General features: G+C 33.1%; 1 protein-coding gene across 1 annotated transcript in view; it reads right to left on the bottom strand.

The window, feature by feature from the left end:
- Nucleotides 1-25,361, bottom strand: part of LOC124364150 — a 266,060-nt gene that overhangs the window by 158,030 nt on the left and 82,669 nt on the right. Inside the window, exon 2 of the mRNA XM_046819394.1 lies at nt 4,056-4,119. Coding sequence (XP_046675350.1) covers nt 4,056-4,085 — 30 coding nt within the window. The 5' untranslated portion in view covers nt 4,086-4,119. The remainder of the gene's footprint in view (nt 1-4,055; nt 4,120-25,361) is intronic.

The raw sequence follows: 25,361 nt of genomic DNA, 5'->3' as shown, positions 1-25,361 counted from the left end.
TTTTATCAAATTGTGAAGCATAAATGTAAAACCTGTGTAATATACAATGTAATGTACATTGTAATCGCCGATAAATTGTATAATTTAATTGTTTTCTTGCTAAAGCCTAAATGTTCACTATCCAAGCTGGACACAACACAAGTGCGATGTGCACAGCTGTTGAACACAACAGTTATACAGTCCCACGAGTGTGGACTACTCAGTTCACAAACTACCTCGCTATCACCAGTCGACCTATATACTCAGATACCACGCTAATCAGCCATTTGATGCAATTTTCTGTCGACACCTTCGATCAAGTTTTTTTTTTTTACAAATTTGCGCAATCTTTGTTTGTTTTAATTAATTAAACTTTTATCAAAACGTTTGTAAGACAAAATCGTAATTATGACAACATTTAATGCTGAAGAAGCATGTGAAATTTACTAGTACATTCTGTATAATCAAGGGTAGATGTTTTTAGTATTACATAATTTTATCATTATACCGGGTGTCTTAAAAGTCCCAACACCCCCCCCCCACTCTATTAACTTTTTTATGAATATATATAGAATGGTATTACTTTAGGGCATGTTTACATGAACAGCAGATGAGTTTTTTGACGTATACAAGTTTTAGAACTCCCCCCCCAAAGGGGTATTTTAAATAGGATTTTAAAATTGTTAAATAGGAACCCTTCGCATTTTCTAGGGGATCCTATTTAAACATTTTGACTTGCCCTCAAAATACACCATTGGGGAGGGGGGGAGTCAAAGATGTTTATATGTAGAAACCTCCTCTGTTGGTTACAAAAACATCCCTCAAATTAAATCACTCCATCTCTATTTATAAGAAAGTTAATAAGGGGCTGTGGGACATTTAAGACACTTCGTATTAAAATATATATGTTAAGTTATTGGTTTATATTTTAAATAATAAATTAAGTTTGGTTAAGTGTAATCCAAGTATTTTAAAAGTATCCAATGATCCTAATATTTAATCAAGAAAACATATTTAACCTTTAACCCTTTAAGTGCCGGGTTTATTACAGAGCTGCTTCACAGTCAGCTGGGAATGTAACGTGTTTTCCATCATAATCATCTTCAACAGTATTTTCATTTGCTAAACTGCCGTCAGTACCTCCTGATTTGTGATGCCAGGTTATGGTTGATAAATTGAGTGCGTATTAATAATGTGATAATGTTATCGCCATCATTCTCAGAAAAGTTCAACTACTAAATGTCTTCAACTACACAATAACCCATCCGAACAATTTCATATTAATAAAAGTCCTTATAGTTATTACAACTAATTTCTGCCATACCAACTGAACCACAACCAAAATAGAAAACTAAAATAACATGCGGTAGCGACTTAAAAACACAATTAAAAAAACTAAAAATCAATAACGTTCTCCTTCTAACGTTCACATAAAACGCCACTATGTGGTTGATATAAAGTATAACATAAAGGAAAGTTTGACATATTTGACTCTAACCTTTTTCTGTGTAAGCTTAAATAAAGAACTATCGAATCTACAAAAGAGTAGTTTTATGATATAACTGATAATAGTGGAATGTCTAACAAATTAAGTCTGTGCATGTTGTGTAGTTGTTTTAACAAAACTAATTTTCTTAACATGGAACCGATTAAAAATATGAGTTATGTTTAAAAAATGTGTTTAGTAATTTTATAGATGTATATACTAAATAAAATAACATAATTCGATCTCAAATAGCCTCAACTGAAATCAGCTAAGCGATTCAGTTAGCGATATTAAGTTTATCAATGCAAATTCTAAAACGTATAGTTAAAGGCATATTTTTACTAAAAATTCATTTCTTATCTGGATATGTTTTACTCTATGCTAAAAAGCGGTTGCAGAAGTGGTTGATATAAGACTATGTTACTATCAAGCTTACTCTATGTTTTCAAGACTATAAGTGTAAAGAAATTTAAAATTGTGGTTAAATTAATTAAACATATGGTTGTACTGTCATATAACTAGGTATACACGGAACATTTGATTACATTTACCAATATATAGAAGATAGTTCAACCTTTTATTTATAAAAAAAAAAACTTAAATACGTGATAGAATATTTAACATATTTAACATTTATTAATCGAGATGACAACTACCTTATCTTGTTGGACCAAACAATACATATCTATAAAATTTAATTTAAATCGGTTCAGTGGTAAGCGTAAATTTCATTTAAATCGAAGACAAGCGTAAACAAACGTTGTGACTACAGATTGTTATATATAAAGATAATAGGAATAACAAAAAGATCACTTTGAAAAATATCGAGATATCAGCACTATATCGAAAACAAACTGATATATTGACTTGATATTTTGCATGAAGCTTCATTTATATATTAGCAACACTGAGTTAGATGATGTGCACGTCACTCCACGAGATTTAGCTGAACATTAGAAAATATTTTTAAATGGGCCATATGAGTAACCATGAGGGCAACACAGAAATAGCAGAATGAATTTTGGAAACAAACTGAGTACAAGTATATACAATTTTAAAACGTGACATATTTATTCATAGAGAAAAGGCAGAAGATAACAGAGTACAAAGACAATGTTCAAAGTCCGTGACAAGATTCGATTCCAGTGCACTCGTTGTCGTACCCTCCCTAGTTCATCGGAACTTTTATTTTAATACCGCTATGAACCTATCTTATTGAACAAAAATGTGAATGTATATTGTGGAAAGATATTCGAGAAAGGTTTCATCTGTAGACTTCAAATTTAGGATGAATCTTTATTTATATATAGGCAAGAATGAGTTCTGTGATGGTGCATGTCCAACCTTGATATTTGGCTCAAGATCATTGAAGGCTGACACATTTTCTATCTTAACTAAACAATGCTCTAGACACTATGTTTACTTTCGCAATCGAAGGCCATACAAAGAGACAAAGGCCGACCTTGAGATAGAGAGCAAGAGAGACGGTCAGGGAGCGAGGGCCCGACACATACCTCTCTGATACCATCTCTAAGTGTGTACTCCAATAAAATAATTACCGGTAAAAAGATTGGGACAAATAACAGGCTACTGTTGGTAGGATGACTGTAATATTGTGACCTTGGCCCTGTACGCGCTGATGCAGCGGCCTACCGTACAAACTGGGAATTGCCGCATGCGCCGACTGCTGCGTCTTATAAACTCACGTCTTCATTTATATAAAGCAAGGAAAAGTCTTTTTTCCCGAGATGTCCTATGAGTAAGTAGGTAGACAGACAATTATTTAAATAATGTTAAATCCCCCAGGCAGACTGAAACTGTATCATTCTACTAAGTGATAGGCTTCAATAATACTCGTCCAGGTTCTACGGTTGGACACGCACCATCATAAAACCCATTTTTGTACATGTGGAAATAAGGTTTCGTACAAAATGTAAATTCTCCAGATGAAACCATTTCCATATGATGTATTCAAATATTTTTCTTTAAATTGGGGTTTACAATAAAGTGCTTAAATAATAAAATATCCGGTGAACTAGGGAGGATACTAGAACGCAAAGTTCGCACGAGTAGAACTACGAAATGACTTGTGTTAATCCTTCGTTGGCATCATGGTTACCCATAGGACCAATGTACAAATTATGTTCTCTAACGCTCATACAAGTCTTATGGAGTGATATGCACCATTATCGAACTCAATATTAACTATATAGAAATAAAACTGCATACAGAATTTCAAGTGCGTAGATCAGTTTAATTCATCAAGTCATCATAATTATGTAAATAACTGGAAAATATAATAAGTATTCGTACATTTTCCATAGTTAATTATTACAACAAATAGAACATTCGTTTCATGGATAGGTACTCATCATCTTCATAAGGTGTCAAGGCCTAATGCACGAAAAACTAAAAACACTTAGTTAATTTGTAACGCAGAAAAGTGATGGATACTAATTGAAAACATTGTTAGCCAAAAACCTCAAACATGCATCTGAGGTTTCAAGGTTGAAGCAAGCAATAACCATGTCACTGCGTTGAATAGGTGTACTAAAAATCAAACACATAACATAACACGTCCGTAACTCACCAGAAACGGTGAGAGACTGGGGAACTCCATTATGGGCACTTCCTGCGGCAGCGCGGCACGTCATCTGAAACAAATACGAGGACACGATGGTGAATGTTTGGAGGGCATAGATAAAATATTTTGTAATTTTATGTTTTAAGTTTCTTGACACCTGTTATAAGTTATAAGTACTCAGAATCACTGAGTAAGAAAAAGACAAACATCCTTGTAAATGTTTAATAGTTTAGTTGTTTCCATTTAGTACTTCGTTCAAGATAGATTCATTAGACATTTATTGTTTTAGTAGCATGGTTTGTCTCTTACAATTACATTTTTTTACCAAAGCTTAAAACTTCACAATTTGTTTGCCTTAATCTGTCATAATAGTCATCCCGAGAAATTGGATCAAAGGAAAGTTTTCATCCCTTAAAATTTTTCACTTTCTATTAAAATATAAGACTAGAAATATACGACAGTAACAATTTCAAATTTTAGCAAACAAAATTTTTCATTTGTAGAGCCCACTTATGAAATCAAAAGCGAAATTTCAAGGACTTATTATTATAAGGAACTTTTATACCATTGTGTCATTCTTTTATAATATAAACTATAAATAACTAGTAAAAGTAAAAGAAATAAAAGGACACATACATTGTTTATGAAAGCAAAATAAGACAATACAAGTTTTAGAGCCATACAATATCGAACAGGGGAAGAAAAACTTATTGTGAGCGTTGTAGCGATGTAGGATAATGTTTTTGAGTGTTTTTACAGTCTTAACATTATAACTTGGTTACTATACTAATATTTTGTCATCCTACGTTCTTTATATTGTAACATTAAAAAAGAAGTAAATAACAAATTTAGAGTGTTTTTTTCCACAAGATAAATTGGTGCACTTAAGTTAAGTGGGTAACAAAGAAATGTTAAAGAATTCATGTTCATACTTAATATCTAAATATACTGTATACACAATTAAATTGTTGTTAAATTTTTTAAATACATACAATTGAGTAGATATTAATAAAGATACCATTATGAAAATAATTTTTAAAAGCCACGAGAATAGTACAAAATGAATAAAAAATAAAGTACATTAGTTTGGGTCCAGAATTGAAATGACACTTCAATAAACCAATACAACGTGTAGTATCGAAGAACTCTATGGTAGAGGACTAGAGCCTTTACTGAATTGACTGTTACTAACAGACTGTAAGGGCAACTTTGCCGACCTTTGAACCCACTCATACATACATGCATTCCAACTATATCCGTATTTGGTAACCAACATAGAATATAGTAGCGTTCCAAAAGGAAACTATGCTGACCTTCCAGCTTACATTCCCACTCATACATACATGCATTCCAACTATATCCGTATTTGGTAACCAACATAGAATATAGTAGCGTTCCAAAGAAAACTATGCTGACCTTCCAGCTTACATTCCCACTCATACATACATGCATTCCAACTATATCCGTATTTGGTAACCAACATAGAATATAGTAGCGTTCCAAAGAAAACTATGCTGACCTTCCAGCTTACATTCCCACTCATACATACATGCATTCCAACTATATCCGTATTTGGTAACCAACATAGAATATAGTAGCGTTCCAAAGAAAACTATGCTGACCTTCCAGCTTACATTCCCACTCATACATACATGCATTCCAACTATATCCGTATTTGGTAACCAACATAGAATATAGTAGCGTTCCAAAGAAAACTATGCTGACCTTCCAGCTTACATTGCCACTCATACATACATGCATTCCAACTATATCCGTATTTGGTAACCAACATAGAATATAGTAGCGTTCCAAAGAAAACTATGCTGACCTTCCAGGTTACATTTCCACTCATACATGCATGCATTCCAACTATATCCATATATACAGGGTGTGCCAAAATTACAGGACCAAACTTCACCAAATTGTTCAGGAGGTCAAACTGAACGAAAAATGTTATATAATGTGTAGTCCTTTCTTGCTTCGTTTACCTTAGATCGGCCATTTTGTTTTTTACATACAATTAATTTTATTTTCTATACTTGTTTACCGATTTTGTTGAAACTTGGCATAAATATTATAAACATGAATATAAGTTGTAAAAAAACATTTTTTTTAAATCTTATGTGTATTTTCAAAATGGCGGCCATTTAAACAAAACTGTTGGTCTTCAAGTTATTTAAGTTTTAATATTTTAAATGGTCGCCATTTTGAAAATACACATAAGATTAAAAAAAATATATTTTTACAACTTATGTTTATGTTCATAATATGTGTGCCAAGTTTCAACAAAATCGGTAAACCCGTATTTAAAATAAAATTAATAGTATGTAAAAAACAAAATGGCCGATCTAAGGTAAACGAAGTAAGATAGGACTATACATTATATAACATTTTTCGTTCAGTTTGACCTCCTGAACAATTTGGTGAAGTTTGGTCCTGTAGTTTTGGCACACCCTGTATATATATTTCATCTTGGTCCCAGGGATTACAGAATTAGTTTGAGAATTATTGTTGTTTTCCATGTTGTGCCATTCTTTTTTGAACCTAGGAATCTGATCAAGTGTTCATAAACCGTTAAGGCACATCTTGGCATGAAACAATGTACCATGGTTCTTCTCTCTAGGACCTTTCTATCAAAATTTATCACACAAACAGATATACAGACAATCAATACAGGTCTCACTAATAATGATAACCGGAGGAAACACACATAAGTTGAGATAGGCGGTTCAAATGAGCGTGCCCCGAAGCTGGTCGGCAGCCCCAACTGACAACCAACTACTCTCTATCACATCAGGATCTCCCTTATCCTAGACAGGACTTCCGCCTTGTGATTGTGGACGTACGCCTTGGGCGACGCTCTAATATCCTCCCGTTTCACTTTTACCTCAACAGCGCCTATCAGTCATCATATTCTTCCCAATGTGAGAGTCTGGAAACAGAATAGGTTTCCCCGCCTGGAGCTACACGTCTACTACTAAGTAGATTCTACCCATAATTAAAGCTTTCAGTGTCTCGTTGCAAGACAAATTGTAGCACCTTAAAATGTAATTCAAGAGATTTACGACATAATAACAGGCCTAATGTTATTGTGACATGGAATAGGCCGAATTGAAATACCTAGCATGCTTATTTATTACTATTAGTTTTATAATTCGCGATAAAAAATAAATCATGTGCAAATAAGATAAATATTGTTTTAAGCAATTGGGACAGGTGAACAATGTAACTAATAATTCTGGCACATGTTCTTGTATGATGACATGTAATTGAAAATTTCAATTTAAATAATATACAGGGTGGGCCATAAGTCAGTTGTCAAAACATTCCGCCATGTTTGCAAAACAAACACACGCTGTTCTGTTGTTAATTTCCTATTCATACTGTCTCAGATATCGACAATAAACAAACATAACCTCAAACTGCTAGTGTTTGACTTAGTCAAGTTCACAACTACTACGCTAGGAAAAACAAAGTCTGAGGATTGCTAGTGACAACTGACTTATGGCCCACCCTGTATATTTTTAAATACGTAATAACTACCTGTTGCCCGCGACTTCGCACGCTATTTCAAAACTAAAGTCCTTATACTACTTAGTGAATGGGCTTATGATGTAATATGATGGATTCTTCGGAAATGTTCCTATTATTTAGGTATTGTATGGAATCAACCAATCAACAAAGTAACTTATCACGAGTGTTGATACAATACTGAGAAATTTCATGAGATAAACGTTCGAAATATACTCTGTTTATTTCAAAATGTTGCGTATTCTTTGTTTTTATCTTTGCGAAAATGTTCTCAGAAGTGTATTTTCAAGTCAAATATATACATCATAACCTAGCACCTTGAAATAGTGTCAGGCTATTTAATATACGTAACTGTCTCTTAATTGCAGTTAATAATGAGCAGGCGTTTGAAAATTGTTTTTTGCAGCGCTGCCTTGTGGCGTGGTGGCGAGTTACATCAATGGATAGCATATAAACCTTCTCCGTGGAAAAGTACATATAAATAAAAGTTTTCATAATGATCAGTCAAACAGTTTCTGAGTCCATAAGGGACATACATACTATATATATATATATTACTGTTTACCTTACACGATATTCAAATATGTATTAATATTGCGTTTAGTTGCATGCAATCTAAAGGTTTTTGGCAAACAAAAATACAATATTAATTAAAAATTAATAATAATTTACGTGTTTTACAAATATTTGGAAAATATCTGTTGACAGACATAAATTAAATTATTCAGCCCAACGCGTGATAGGCAACAAACTAAAGCTGAACAGAAACAATAACTGTAAATCGCTAGTGTGTGAGGACAATAAAATATACTATTAAACAGAATTAATATTAGTTTTCAATTCATTGAATGCCATATCTCTAAAACATCATGAAATATAACCTGAGTTGCACACGTTGAGAGTAAATGTAACATGTTACATACAGTAATTGAATGCAAGAGTTGTCCCGTAGAAAAGTTGCCGTGCGCTGTCAAACGTCTGAAGTGTATCACCTTCATTAGAGCAACTGCTTTATACGCTGCTCACATACAGGTACCTGCCCTGGCGTCCACTTTTTATCGCTTCCTGGACATTTATCGCTTAGATTAGATAATGCCATTTATCATTACAACTCCGCTGAGGAATACTCGCTGAAGGATGCAGCTGGCATGTAAATTATTTATTATAAATCTTTGCGTTATGATTTATTAGATATTACACTTCGTTTCATTCATATTTTGCAATACAATATAATAAAAGTATTAAATTGTAGGATTTGAGTTAATCTCATAAATATTCATAAATTATAAACTAGTTTTACAATTATTTTCGATATAGATTTTATATTCTTTGTAGCATATTACAATTTTATTCTATTTCAATATGTCAATTCCTATACAGAAAGAGTAGTATTTAAAAACGTTATTTATGATTTTATTTCATAATTTTATGTTCATAATTTTATGTTCATCATACCTAACCTCCTTCGTATATAAATTCAATTCCTTGTATTATTTTTTTGTAGAAATTTAAGAATTTTTCAAGAATAATTGGATTGCAGCCAATAAATACTATCTTAATACTTAGATAGTCATGTGTACGGAACATGGCTAGACTAACCCATTCAGGTAACAGTGATTTAAGCATCTGCAGCCCTGGTGGCAGCAGTTAATTTCGGTACAAATAGAAGAGTGAGATTTCTTTGAAAGAGTAAAATGTGAAACGTCATTTAAAATACATGTTGCACTATATAATAATATTGTATCTCTTTATTTCAAACTGGGATTACCGTTTGTTTTCGTAGCAAAAATGTGCTACACAACCTTTACTCTAAATAAAACACGTTTTACCTCTGAAGTATTTTCTAATCTCAAAGTCAAGAAGACGAAGAGATCTTACAGATGCCAACCGGCAACCAAATCATGACGACTCATGGGCGTATATAAGCGGGGAGGGGCTGGTTTAGAACCACCCACATTTTTGAGAAGAGGTCGTTATGCTACAATTCTCAAAACAGAACTCTGGCGATGTTATTAGATACATCCAAAAGACTTCCTAAATCAAACAGGTCATTTTTGCAAAACTCTTAAATCTTAAAACTCCCGGAAATTTACTGCAACGCATCGGCTAATTATACTACTACCTATATATTGTTCGATTTGCAGATCTTAGCAAAACTTTTGTATTATTATCGCCACCAATTTTCAAGATTTCCATATATTTTTAAACAGCTTAAAATGTATTCAGCTTTACGTTAATAATTATTTATTTAAAAAATATTTTATGCCTTTTTATGTATTTCATTATGTAAGTAATCTCAGTAAATAAACCAAATATGGTATGATTTGTTATCATTGAGGCGTATTTTCAAGAATTTAATATTTAATAAATTAATACTATAGTCAACGAAATAAGACTAAAAAACATTTGAATAAAATCGATATAAACAACAATATTACTAAGTGAATTTAATAAAGTCGAACAAAAATACAATCACCTCTTAACAAAACATTGGGCAGTTATTTGTTATTTACTTACAAAATATAGAATGATGCAACGATATCGATAATGTTCTATAGCATTTATAAAATGTTATATAAAGTTTAGTTCGGATATGTATTAGAAAGATCTATTCTTTGTCATCTTTTTGGTATGGCCTAGGTGTAATTTCCGTTACGTTTTATATATTAAAACATTTAATATGTGGACCTACGTTTAACTCATTAAATCAGAACTGTTCATCGATAATAAATAACCTAGTTGCTCACATTTTAAAAAAGGTATGCGTTTTAAAATATTTACTGAAAAAGCGAAATATCCGTTAGTTAATTAAATTAATGTAAAAAGTTTCATATTATATGAACTAGTATAATTTAAAATATAGCATATCTAAAAATGTTGTAAAGTTTTTAAAATAAATTATTATTTGTATCCCATATTAACTGTTAAGCATGTTTATTCGTGTACAGAATTTATAAAGAAATTGAAAATTACGATAAAATATCTGGTAAATCGATTACGAAATGTCCCAGCCGGAGTATAAACATAATAGCGAGCTGATCTGGGAGTAATTAGTGACCAGGGACTGGACGCTACATCCTCAACCTCGTATGAGATCATTAAATTGGTCTTACACAGACCATCCTTTGTCCATCCTTTTCTCCAGGGTCTAATTTCTATTGAAATAAGTTCAAAAATGTACTGTTCCTTTTTTAATGACCTGATTAGACACATTTATTAGTTCGAGTATAGTAATAATAAATCGTTCACTATACAGTATATCCTTGAATATTCACGTTTTCTGGTATTTCCAGCTACCGCATTGTTATACCTATTACCTAATAAATATTTTGTTACGAAATGTCTCTAAAATTTTCATTTTAGTGAATAATTTGAAATTGTTAAACCATTTTAAATGTGGCAAAATATTTTTCAGTTACAAATCTTGACTTTACTACTTGTAGCACTTAGTAAAATAATAACACCTTAGGTAATCAGAGAAGTCTACAACATATATATGATTAAATCAAAATTAGGATTTTTTGGAGGGGAAGAAGAAATAAATAGCTAAACTACCATTAAGCAATTTATGTATACAGTTAAATTTACATGTACAGTTTTTTACTGTTCTGTGTTAGAATTTTGAGATATGTAGTTATTAATTTCCACGTGTAAAAACATATACCATAGTAACACATCCAGTGTAATAAAATTTGTTACTTAACTTAAATATTACACGCAACTCCCATGAAGCCTGTTACGTGACACATTGTTTATTGTTTATTATTACGTTATGAACAAATCTACTCTTGCAACGTGTATTTGGTCAGAATTATAGTTTACCACCTTGATACTAGAAACCTCTGGAGTACATTTAATATCACATAAATAAATATTATCTTCGTAATAAAAACATGTAATCGCTAGGCATTTTAATTGGCCGAGCTTTAGCGAAGCCTATCACTGGAAGGGCAGGAAAATATCATTTCTGCATATCTGTCTCTATATCCGCAAGCTACTTTGAAAACTAAATTATCTGTAGACTTAAAATATCGCATAAAGCTTCATTTCTATATAAGCAGCACTGGATTTGATGATGGTGCATGTCAATTTTGGGATTTGGCTGAGCAGTAGCGAATGTTTTTTGCGAACCTTGACGAGAACGAGAAAGCAGCAGAATAAATAAATGTGTAAGCAAACTAAAAGTAGTGAATGTTTTTTGCGAACCTTGACGGCAACGAGAAATCAGTAGAATAAATAAATGTGTGAACAAACTCAGTACAAGCAAATGATATTTTAACACATGACATCTAAATATAATAGAAAGTCCTTGATTAAGAACACACTTCCCTTGTCACTGGAACGTACATTATTTAACACCGCCATAAAACCTGTCTTAACGAACAGATATGTGAATGCATCATGTTGCTAGATGTTTGTAGAAATATTTTATCTGCAGACTTTGAATGTTGCATGAAACATCATTTATACATAGGAAAGGATGAGTTCTGTGATGGTGGAATTTGGCTGAGCGTCATTGAAGACTGACACATTTTCTCTTTTATCTGCCGGTGGATGTAAAAATTTACTTTCTGTATTATTGCCTGTAAGTCTGTACGCAGGAATTATACTAGGTATAGGTTTGAAACTGTGCAAGCAACCTCAGCGAAGCCTGTTTAGCTATACACGTGTTATGTATAAAAGTATTTCGGGGGGAGGGGGCTAACACACTGGGTGGTTTAGGAGGTATATAATATCCTCCAAAAACTTAGAGCTTAGGGATCATTCCCCAGGCTTCTTGAGCTTTAAGGTCACGAAAATATGTTCTAGCTTAAAAAAATCTAAGGAGTGCAATTTTAACATCCCTTAAAAAATTGGGGGGGGACTAGAGCCCTCTGAGTGCCTCCCTTATTTACGCTTCTGATGTGAAGAGCTTTTGGTAAGGGCCAACCAAGTTGAGACGGGACTACATGAACAATGTTAGCCAATGAGGCTACCGCTTATCTGATAAAGGACAATTCTTAAAATCAGTTTATCTTGGGAGGATCCTAACTTTGTTTATAAGAACAATAATCACCAGAACTGATAAGTCTGTTTACAGATTATTGGTTTACTTATCATCTTTCCATAGTTGAGTCACTTTGAACTATCAACATCGTGGTCAGTACAATTAGACAACAGATCGTATTCCGTACTGCGAATAATTATTTGGCGAGTGACAAAATATAATAAACTGAGAATAGGGTTATTTAAGAGTTTCAGTATGAGACATTGGTGTAGAAAAGGGGGCTTAAGGGTACAAGGTCACTCCCTTCGAAATTTATAACCACTAAAATTGCACACGGTAGTTTGTTTTAAGCTAGAACACATTTATGAGAACACAACAAATTTCTGGGGGAATATTCCTGAGCTCTTATTCTTTTAGGATATAATACTTCCTAAATTACCTAGTGTGTCAGCACACCCCAAATTGGTTTCTATACACGCCACTAGTATGAGATGTCTATTTATGAGTGTTAATTTAATTTTCTCTCCTTAGTGTTCACGCTTAGTTTGAACATTACTATTTTTCATTCAGTGGTGGTAAAGTATACTAATAAGAAAATTTTTAAGTAAAATGAAGACTATACATTGTTTAACATGACATAACCTAACTGTAATGTTCTCCTATCTACGACCTGGTGTCAGACAGTATGAATAGTTCACATCGTATTAAGATGGTGAAACCAATTTATTAACTCATAGTGCTTGATGTCTACCCTCAGCATTCATCGTTAGATAAAGCATACATTATTATTAAAATAGTTTTGTTTTCTCTTATAAAATAAACCTGATCGATTTGTGAGCACTGATTAGTTTGCTGAAAATTATTTCCATAATTATTTATTTATTAATAAACAAGCAAAGTCAGTTGCACCAAGTCTATTATGTATTACATTGCTTTCCATTCTTTTTTTTACTTTTTTGTACTGTGTATTTTAAGCCCTACATTTATACCTGTTCAAATAGTATCGCATGAAACAAAAGTTAAAAATCGCTCGTTTTTGTGTAATATATAAAAATACACTTGATATACAATTCACTTTTGCTGGAGTCATATAATCCTCCTTAAATATTTTCTGTTACTATGTAAATACAATTAGTGACGAATATTCCACAAAATTTCTTTTTAAGAGTTTACAATTCATTTGTTAAGCGCTGATATCAGTGTGTCGCTGTGGATGGATTACAGTTCAAATAATTGTGGACTGTAATTGTAAGTTTTTTTAATAGGCTATATTTTAATTTTCTGATTGAAATGCTTTATTTCTCTAGAATATGACAATAAATAATTTTACAAAACCAAAAATACTGTTTTTTTACGATTTTAAAGTACAGTTTTTAAAAATGTCCGAATTTTGTTTCAACAATTGCTAGAGAGGTGAAATTTTCTCAGAATATTTTTAAAACCTATTTAATGAATTGTGTAGAGTTTGAAAATGTTCAGTGCATAGGTGCATAGAGTTTTATAATCCTCCTCCAAGTTTTAAAATTTTTTCGTTCACATGTTTAAAAAATAGTTTTCGTTCACAGAGCACTTTTTAAAACAGTTTAGTAAGAAAGTGCTAGTAAAAAGAAAATATTAACATTTGTGTTTGTAACTGAAGCAGTGAAGTACAACACAGTTTGTTTATTTAGTGCCGGAATTCCAGCTGTAGAAAACCAGGATTCTCGCAGACGACAATATATCTGATTCAATTCTCGAATCGACTCAGACATTCAATCAGCGACTCACACTTGCCCAGCTCAAATATTGACATCAGTATAAAAGCACGGCCGAGACCGTACCATTGTGCTCTGAGGATGGGATTTATTCTTTTGGGATTTGGGAAAGATGTAATGTTGTATCTCTCATTTCACGGTCGAGAAGACAGTAATAAAACACGAATTTGTTACTTTGTGCCTTTCTCTGAGGAAGTAAATTGTGTTTTAACATTTTATATTCACTGCTTTGCTTAGCTCGCTTGGACCCATTGTCCCACGCTCTCTTACTCCCGCTTCTGCAATCTAAAATATAGTACAGTATTATCGAATACTGTTCTGCGGCTGGGTACAGGCAGTTTCACCCACCCACCCCCACAACCCGAACACACTCGCAGACCCCCTCCCTCCACACTCAATAGTTATTTGAAATTTTTTGTTAAGTAACTTAATGATTATGTTACGGTTTGATTCATTTTTGTATTTCATTATGAATTACTGACATATATTTTAAATCTTCCTAAATAGTCCTTAGATTTGTTAAGCATTCTACTATTAATTTTTTTTGTTCGATTTATGTAATGAGTTATTTACTTATAATATCTAAAAAGTTTGAAATATGTTGTTTATTTTAGTTTAAGTCCACCCTCTGCCAAAAGTTGACTGGATAGGCTTTGAATATACTTATGTACTGCCAACTGCAGTATATAATGACAATGTATTAAAATTTGTTTTTCTCTTCTACGCGTGTTTTGCGTAGCACATGGAATTGTATTTTTTGTTAACTATTTGGAAAATAAAGTTTATTAATGAAATGTGAACTGAACCCACACACAAGCAGACCCTCCCCACATACACAGAAACCCCCACACTCACGCACCCCACACCCACGCAGACCCCTCCACACACATAAGTGCAGGATCGGCTAGATGTATACTCATTTTATTCACCTAGTGCATTTATAACGTTATCCTATAGTAATTAGTTAATATAGTTAGTAAACCACTATAAGAAGAAAAATAATACCAAACTGTGTATAATGCACAGAAATGTTCACAGAGTATTGCTTACTTGTGTGTCTAAGATATCATTCAACCCGTGATGAAAAACGGTAGTGCCGGGCTGACTCAATCAACCCTCTACGCTCGTGACTGTGAGGGTGAGTGCGTGCGAGGTCACTACTGTACCTTGCCCTTCAGGCGCAGTATTCATTTGCTGATACTATAGCTCCGGTGTCCGCCACTAAAGATAGTTTAGCTTGAGTCAAATTTTTATACTTCGAATTTGTTTTGCGAGTTAATGTGTAGTAGTGAAGGTCTATGACTGTTCATAAGTCACGGTTCTCTATGACTGTTCATAAGTCACGGTTCTCGGGAGATAGTACCATATCGTGTCTTCCCTCCCCAACAAGATGGTTCTATAGTTTGGAATATCATGGACAGAGGCATAGTAGGTTTGAGAACGAACAGAGCTCGTATACAGTGGATTTATGAATTAAAACCTAGGTAAGAACATGACATTTGTTTAACAAAATATGATATCCTTATAGTTTTGAACCAAATTCAATGGGAGAAATTTTACACCAGTACTTCGATGAAAGGTCATCATAACTTCGTAACGAGATACAATTATTATAATTTAAATGGGGGACTTTTATAGATTCATGAAAATTTAAAGTTAAGTAATAAAGGATTTTTCAACATTAGCATTGAAACGTTTTAACTTAGATTTTATTATGAGCAAACCAAGCAGATCGGATTTTCCTGGTTTTTCTCCACGCAATTACTAGAAAACTGGGCCAGAAACTCGATAAGAGATCCAGTATCTTTGCAAACTGCCTCTTATTTCGCTTTTAAAATTATAAAGCTAGAGATTATTTATATTACATGGTAACAGTGCAACAATATTACTCGTAGTTAGCCAATAAAAAATAATTCATATTTGTTCTGTTTTTAACTTCAACCTTATAAAGCAACTTGGGATTGGACTTGCATGAATCATGCATCAGAATAATCTTGCACTAAGCAAATGAAATTATGAAATTTCAGCATTTAAAGTATGTTAAACTCTTAATAAATTTTATACAGCAATTTATATTCGAAACACTCTTGTAAAAGTAGTGTTTTAGATATTTAATTTTAAATATTTCATATTACTGCTATATTTTAAATTTATTTTGAAAATTCAATCACAAGTTAGTCGATTGGTTTTAAAAATATTATTTTTTTAACAATATCAAATACAGACAGACATACAGATGGTAAACGAAAATAAATAAGCAATTGCTTGCATTCAAATCTTGATTCCTATTGGTACGTACATGGAGACAGGACAATACAATATTGAGAACAAGTTGGAACAAGTAGAGAGTTTTAAAACACACTGTTTAGAATGTAAACAATATTAGGCCTACTTGTTACCTTTGAACAGCCCCAGTTACAATTTGTGAAACACAACGTAAAAAAATATAAAATATTATAAACTAATGTTTTGGGATTTTAATCACTCATAAAATATTATTACTTTATTTATAGTTCTCAGAAAAGGAGTAAAAAATCACTTGCAGGACATTTATCTTATCTATGCGTTGCTGGAATAGATAAACGAATATCAGGATGGACTATTTTAAAACAAAACAACGAATCAACAACGCAGATTGAATATTCGATCACGTGACAGGAGGACAGCTTATCAGTTTTGTAAAAGATAACAGTGCCGCTGGCTCGGCAGCGACTGGTCTTTGATATCGCAATATAGCCATTGATCGTACAGCCGCACACGTCACATTGTCATGGACTTACTTTACCCAGACCTCCTCTGTCAGTACGACATCCTCATCTGTCGTTTCCGTATCCTATCATTGACCTTACGATCAGCAGTAAAAATCCAAATTATGCATTATAACTTACTGCAGCATTGTGTGGTGGAATACCATTAATAATTATTCTCTTCTTGTACATCCCATACTTAATGTTCTTGTGAATAAATATGTCCCTACTGCTACCTAAGTAAATATATAGATATGGCTTTGATTTATAAGCGTGTATAAGTCCAAAAAAGTACAGAACGACGCTTTAACTATAAATAGGAAATAGCGCAAAAAAGATTAGACGCTACCTACTAATAATAAAAAATTCATTTAATAAAACCCGAATTAAATCATAACTAGAAAGTAACTGTTTTTATGGCAATCCCGCATCTTTCTGCTCGTATATTTACTCACTGTAGGCTTTTATATATTTTTATATTCTCAACAGCTGGCAAAGAATTATTATTTTAAATGTTCATATACAGGGTGACTATTAAGTCTGGAACCTCTTTTTTAATTTTTTAACCACAATATAAAAAAAATACCAAAGTTCACAAGTGCTTACTGGTGATAGTAACGCACACATCTGCCCAATTACCGACCGGATAATCCCTTTGGGGGACGGTCCACAAGGAGTCAGACAAAATTCTTAAATAGCAGCATAGGTCAAGTTTGGTATTACATAAAAGGTCTCACTTAGCAGAGTACAATTCCACAAACCGGATTTCAACAGGTGGATTCATTCAGTAGTTATAGCTATTTGAATTTTAAAACAATTGAACAATGTAAATTATTAAGTATTACAGGTAAACCCCAATTTTTAAGTACCTTTGATCAAAGTAAGTGTTCAAAATGTTCTCCTCCCATCATCTGACAATGTAGTGATCGAAGCCAGGAATCAGTAATTATTACCAATAACACAACTACTGTTAGAATGTGAAACTCTTTGGGTTTTCCCAAAGAGTGAACTTTGACCCCCAAGTGAACTTTGACTGCAACCGTTGTTATCTGTATTTTGTTAGGAAGGTAACAGTTCAGTTGCACTGAAGCTTTCAGCGGGTTTAGTTATGCAGATGGAATAATTTTCAGTCATCAACAAGTTTTTAAAATTGGTTATTAATTTGTTTATTTACCGTTATGTCACTTAGTGAGCGTGAAAGGATATCTTTTTTAATGATGCGTGGGTGGGGAGATAATGAAAGATCATACGAAGCAGTTAAAAATTTATTCAGTGATACTTTTCCAGAGAGATATCCTATATCTAAGTCCACAGTAATAAAGACAGTGGCCCGTTTTGTAGAGACTGGTAGCGTTAACGATCTTGTCAGAACTGGAAGACCAACAACAGTGACGGGTGAAGCCGCATCATTAGATGTTCTTCAGTCTTTCGTCGAGAATCCAAATGAATCAGTTAGATCTGCTGCAGAAACTCATGAAATGTCTCGTGAGTCAGTCAGAAAAGTGTTAAAAAGGCAGCTTTCAAGGCGTACCGAGTAGATCTGATTCAGGAACTGAACGAAGACGACTTCGATCGGCGGCTCGAATTTTGTGAAGTAATGATAGATAGAATTGACCGAAAACAAATCCTTTTGAACGATGTTTTATTTTCTGACGAGGCAACATTTATGTTGAATGGCAGTGTCAATAGACATAATTGTCGGTATTGGGACAAAAGCAATCCGCACTGGAAAGAAGAGAATCATACACAGCATCCACAGAATCTTAACGTTTGGGCAGGTATTATAGGAAATCAAATTGTGGGCCCTTTATTTATCAATGGTAATTTAAATGGTGACTCGTATCTAGCAATGCTCCAAAATGAGATAATTCCTGCACTACAAGCTGCTCTTGGTCGACAATTTCAAAGAATTTATTTCCGACAAGATGGCGCGCCACCACACTTTGCTCTCCTTGAAAGAGAATACTTGGATATAATATTCCCTCACAGATGGATTGGAAGACGTGGTGCAGTAGAGTGGCCTGCTCGTTCCTCTGATTTATCTTTGCTGGATTTTTTTCTTTGGGGATACCTCAAAGATAAAGTTTATCGTACTAAGCCTCGAGATTTGGCGCACCTAAGAAATCTCATAGTTCAAGAAGCTCAAGATATTCCTCGTGACTACCTTCAAAATGCAGTGGATGGCTTTTACAACCGCCTAGGACATTTCCATACGATGGGAGGGGAACATTTTGAACACTTTACCTTGATCACAGGTACTTAAAAATTGGTGTTTACCTGTAATACTTAAAAATTTACATTGCTCAATTGTTTTAAAATTCAAATAGCTATAACTATTTAATGAATCCACCTTTTGAAGTCCAGTTTGCGGCATTGTACTCTGCTAAGTAAGACCTTTAATTTGATATCAAACTTGACCTATGCTGCTATTTAAGAATTTTGTCTGACTCCTTGTGGACCGTCCCCCAAAGGGATTATCAGGTCGGTAATTGGGCAGATGTGTGCGTTACTATCACCAGTAAGCACGTGTGAACTTTGGTATTTCTTTCTATTGTGGTTCAAAAATTAAAAAAAGAGGTTCCAGACTTAATTGTCACCCTGTATAAGTTCACTTTTTGTAATTTAATGCTTATTAATGCTTATTTAATATAAATAAATTTAGGCTCTTATCATTTATATAAATTTATTATAATCTATATATATAAAAATGAAACTGTTCGTGTGTAACAGCATCACTCACAAACGGCTGGACGGATTCGCCTAATTTTTTTTTTAATTTGTTCGTCTTGATCTGTAGAAGGTTATAGGATACTTTTTATCCCTTTCCCGATTCAGGATTCCGCCCCACTGGTTACAGAAATACCCGTAAGAAATGCATTGCAGCAAACATATGTTATTAAGTGAAAGAGTCTTTTCAAATTTTTAATCAGCTGTTCTTTGTAAACATATATAATGCGACAAAAAATATATTTATATATAAATTTCTTTACACTTATAGTTTTAAAGCATAGAGTAAGCTTAAGAGAAACGACAAATTTTGTTTAAACTGTTTCTGCAATCATAATATATAAAAATGAATGTTTGTGTGTTTGTCCTTTATAGACTCAGAAACTATTGGACCGATCACTATGAAAATTTGTATTTTTCTATGTAGAAGGTTTATACGCAATGCCCATTGATGTAACTAACCACCAGGCTGTACTGCAAGATATAAAAGTTATCAAAGCGCCTGCACATTATAAACTGCAATTACAACACAGTAGTTACGTATATTAAAATATCCAAACACTATTTGAAGGCAAAGAAATATACGGGCAAAGCTTAAGAGACGCGTGCGAAGCCGCGGGAAACAGCTAGTAGTATATACATATATCTATATAACATGTTTGTAATTAGGTGTTTAGTTTATAATTGTATATACTACTTATCAACTCATTGCAAAAATCCGTTCTCAAATTAATAACTGTTAAGTGAAAAAACAAAATGACGGCTATTCGAGTGATTATTGAGTTTTAGGAATGTGTAATATGATATAAATGAATTAATTTGTCTTTGGTCCAGGGAGAATGCCTGAAAATATTGGTAAGTTAGTTATTGACACCCTTTAGATATGACTTACTGATATAAAACGGCAATTGCGTTTAACGGTTAAATCCGTTTAATTTCAGTTTGAGAACCTCATTTGAGGGGATTCATAGCCTTCGTTAGTTACAATTAATAAATGTTTTTTCATTGTAAGTACTTGAACAGGGTGGGAGTACGCCACATCATGTGTCGCTGAGTTTGCTTGCAAAGTTACAAGATTTTATCTTATTTCATCCTGACAGGTTACATATGCTTCTATGGCACGTGCAACACAAAAAAAACATACACTAGCACATAACTAGGTACATGACTGTACTCAGGAATGCGTAACACTAGCGTTGGTGATTGATGTTATCAAGTGTTCCAATTCAACCCCGCTTGTTCATCATCTATAATCCGACACTGTCCGGAGTCGATGTCTCTCTGGAGACATCCAGTGAGGTCGAAACAGTGGTACAACGGTAAGAGCACTTCTTCTCTGAACGCATTATACTTAAGGATTAGGAAGGAAACATAACCACACACCCACTTGGCGCTCTAAGACGTTTAGACACCGTACCATTCGCAACACAACGACTTTTCTTCAGCGTCTTCCTTGTACAATAGACTCTTCATTGACTAAAGTATGTGAACCATAATTGTCAGTGGGGATTTTTGTGTGGTTCCTTCTTCTTCTGAACAGTTTTGTACTGAATAATTCATTGGTATATTGCCGCAGCTATGTGGCGGTTAAGAATGGGTTGGCTAGACCCCAGTTTCAGTGACAGCGACGATCTAGATGTTCTAAGATAATCTAGAAATCTGTAGCCCCTGACGTCTGAATAATACCAAAACAGAGAGTAAAACGTGATAAGTGATACAAACACTGGTATCCCAACAAGTCAGACACGCTGCAGAAAGAACTGTCTAGGATTTGTATGGTCATGTTCTTTTACAAGCTTTAACTATTAAACACTAAGTGTATTAATAATAATAAGAGCACTTTCCCCACTGACAGATGTACATTCTTTGTCGGAGAATATTATTCTACTTAGTATTATGTGTATTTACAGCCTATATGTTGTTTCATAATAAATCAAAATCCATAAGAGAATATTAACTACATGCTGAAACTATTGCCATGTTTTGGTTGCATGTTACCTAGCGTCGAAGGAAACACTTATTAATAATATACTAATGAAACTGTTAAATATGTTATACCTAATTAAGTTTGACTATAGTAAAGTACAAAATATTACGTATTTAAAATGGATTAGTACTGTTATATTATGGTAGCACTATCTATTTGTCACCGAGCAGAATTAGCTTTATGAAACAAATTTCGGTTACGCAAAATGTCTTGTACATTTTTAAAGTCAAAGTTGCAAGCTGTATATCAACCTTAAAATATTAACCTTGTTTTAAATTTTCAAAAGTTCCAACCTCATTACACAACTTAAACATTTATTAAACTAGACTGATATTTTTATTACTGCGCTCAATAACAAGGCTAAAATTATTCCATAATTATAAAAATAATGTACTCGTATTGTAGCGTTTACTGTAAGTGATGACGAGATTTTCTGATAATTACAAGCAATATATAGTAGTAGTATCATTCCTATCAAATTGACAAATTTGCATGCCAGTGTTAAATAAATTGGTTGGAAACTATAAAACACATGGCGGACATTAATCAACCCTTAATAAAGGACACATGACAGAGCTACTACAAGTTCACAATAAACTCGACAGAGAGCGCCAGTAAAGCACGGATTGCAGGCTAATTACTTAACCATCACTGTGTCAATCTGCTGCAAGGTTTGCGCTCAAAGAGGCGTTATTATACTTTGTTACTGAGTTACGTTTGCGTATAATTATTATTAACAAAACAGTTACATTGTACAAATCCAGTATCTATCCAAAATCTTTTTCTACGTTTTTCTGATTATTCGTAATCCAGAAGTTTCAATTTGAAATAATTTGTTATGCATTTACCCTAAATATACTTTGTTTAAAGTTTGTTATTAACGATGGAAGGGTTGAAAGGATAACAGGATTTCGGACATTTAACATCGTTATAGGTTATGAAAGGCATAACGCAACGTTTCGAAGATCGGGATCTATCCTCTTCGTCAAGCTGGGGAGGTATTAATACATATAAAAATAACGAACGGTAAGAAGTAAAGAAAGGAAAGAAAAGGGTTCAAACATACCCAAAAGCTGCTTGGAGACAATATGAAGCGATAATTTCTCTTTAGCTACAAAAGCATTGAATTTTCCAGGATTTACCAGACACTAGCGTAATCATAATATATTTTCTTTTAGGAATTCTCACGTTATTACATCAGCTAGAGAACTTTTCGTACTAATAAATTCATCCACAGTCTCTCAACCCATTCAATCATTTTCCAAAGTAAAATGTACCACTCTGTCTGGTGTAGTTAAAAATTATAGGTGTTGTAGGTGCTATCATTATTATTACCCTAATCTCCAAAAGTAACTCAAAAGGGATAAGGCATTCTTCAATTAAAGGGGTACTTTAATGTAGATACTGATAAAATAGCTAAAACAATAACATTGCAACGTTTTTTTTTACTAAGATAATTCACAGTATGTTATATCCTTTTTTATCTGATGAGTACCGAAGGTACACTTCAAGATGCTGAGTGGTACTCAATCTAAAGCACTCTTCTCTATGCAAGCTGTCACTTCTTCACGTGTACATTGCTAACACCATATTGAGTATTCAATTACGTGCAAACCCCATTCAAGGCGTTCTAGATTTCTTTGGTACTCATCACTTGCGCATTGAACTTATAAACATAGAAAAATACAAAGGAATAAAATTTTTATCACAACTATAAATTGTACTTAAAGATATAAAGAGTTGTCATCGACTACACAGAAATATTAACGTGTTGATCAAAGTTTTTTGATTTTAAGTATTTATTTATTTTTTGATAAACTTGGTTTGCTATTTGAAATTTGTACTTATATATAGTGATTCAGAACATCATAAGCTGTGTGATAAATATTTTTGCTTTCATTCATGAGTCCTTAACATTTGCATGCAGTCAAATATATTACCAAAGTTTGTAAACACTCTTGAGGCCGTATATCTTCTCAGACTTTTGCTAAATTATGCGCAAACTTTCCCCTTCAAATAGCATTCGTAAGATTTGTTTGTTTCTTTGTTTACAATCATATCGGTTAAAAGGGGCAGATCTCCAAAATAAAAAGGCTTTTCAGCAGTTTAATACGTTTAAAAAAGCGATCTTAACAGCGATTTCATAGATTGGTCCAAGATCAATGTTTGATTTAAACCAAATACGATCAGGGCACAAAAAATCCTAAAATGGAAGCAAGGAATGGACCAACTGGATATTCTACCGTTATATCATGGGATTGATAAAAAATGCATTAGAGCTATAAAGTAAACTTCCAGGTACAGAAACAATTCAATACCAACAAAGACTGTGGTAGGAATGTATGCTTGAAAAAGAATTAAAATGTAATCCCGATAACTCTACGTAAATATAATGTTTCTTTCAAATCCTATTGAAATAAATAACTTAAAAAGTCGGTCCTTACATTTAAAACTTTAGCTTTAAATCAATTTTTAGTATACATAAGTCAACAACAACTACAAATTATCCACAAATTAGCCTGTTATGTATTAACATGATACGGCCAGAATTATGATGCTACTGCATATAAATATTCACAATTATCATCTGGAAATATTTTAACCCCTCTGTGGAGAACCATGAACAGACTTTATAACCTATTTGTTGAAGTTATTTTCTTTCCTGATTTTTGTATTTATTACCCTTGGATGAAAAGATTGGATTTCTCCTAAGTACTTTTATTTTGTAAAACTCTCTTGCATCGTTGGCAACCAAATGTTTAACTATTGCCGATTTTTTCCATATGTTTTAGTTTCATGTTTCTAAAGTGTACACAAACTCCTGTTGATAAAAGAGTTTTTCTCCCCGATCCAGTCCGAAGTGACGATGGATGTTTTGAAAGGATAACAGGGTTTCGAATAATTGCAATCGTTATATGTTACAAAAAATATAACACAGCGTTTCAAGGATTGAAATCTACCCTCTTCGTCAGGCGGAAAAAAAGTAGAACATAAACATGTACCTTGCGGCAAAGGATTGCCATTAAAACAATTGGTATCATTCCCGCCAACAGCTTTCAAGTCCAGACAGGAGAAACATACTTCTTTTAGTAACAGTCCATTGCTGCACGTTTTGGGCTTTTAGATATACGAGTATGTTTATGTAGGGTAGACCGGGGCTAGTTGTGCCACTTTGGATATTATATTTTTTTTTAATGTTGCCTTTATTTGTAGTAGACCTTTACTAACACTTCAATATGTTACTTTATTTCATTAAGAATAATTTATTTAGTACCATTGACCTGTTTTAAAAAAACATATGTAACAGTATATTAACGGTTTTATGAACTCATACATTTTTGTAAACAACATGCCCCAATGTGGGGTAAGTTGTGACGGGCTTGGGGCAGATTGTGACATATTACTATAATAAAGCAGCAGGTATTACAAAATAAGGCTGGAAAGTAACTACACTGTTATCATAAGTGTTATATTTTAAATTTGAGTATATAAGGGTACATAATTAATAGGTGAGTGTAACAAGAAAGAAGGTAAGTCTGGAAATGAAAAAATATATATAATAAATAAATAAAAAATAAT

The sequence above is a fragment of the Homalodisca vitripennis genome, chromosome 6 (assembly GCF_021130785.1).
Source record: "Homalodisca vitripennis isolate AUS2020 chromosome 6, UT_GWSS_2.1, whole genome shotgun sequence".
NCBI classification, from domain to species: Eukaryota; Metazoa; Arthropoda; class Insecta; order Hemiptera; family Cicadellidae; genus Homalodisca; species Homalodisca vitripennis.
The sequence above is the reverse complement of the archived record's forward strand: the minus strand, read 5'-3'. Positions and strand labels throughout refer to the sequence as shown.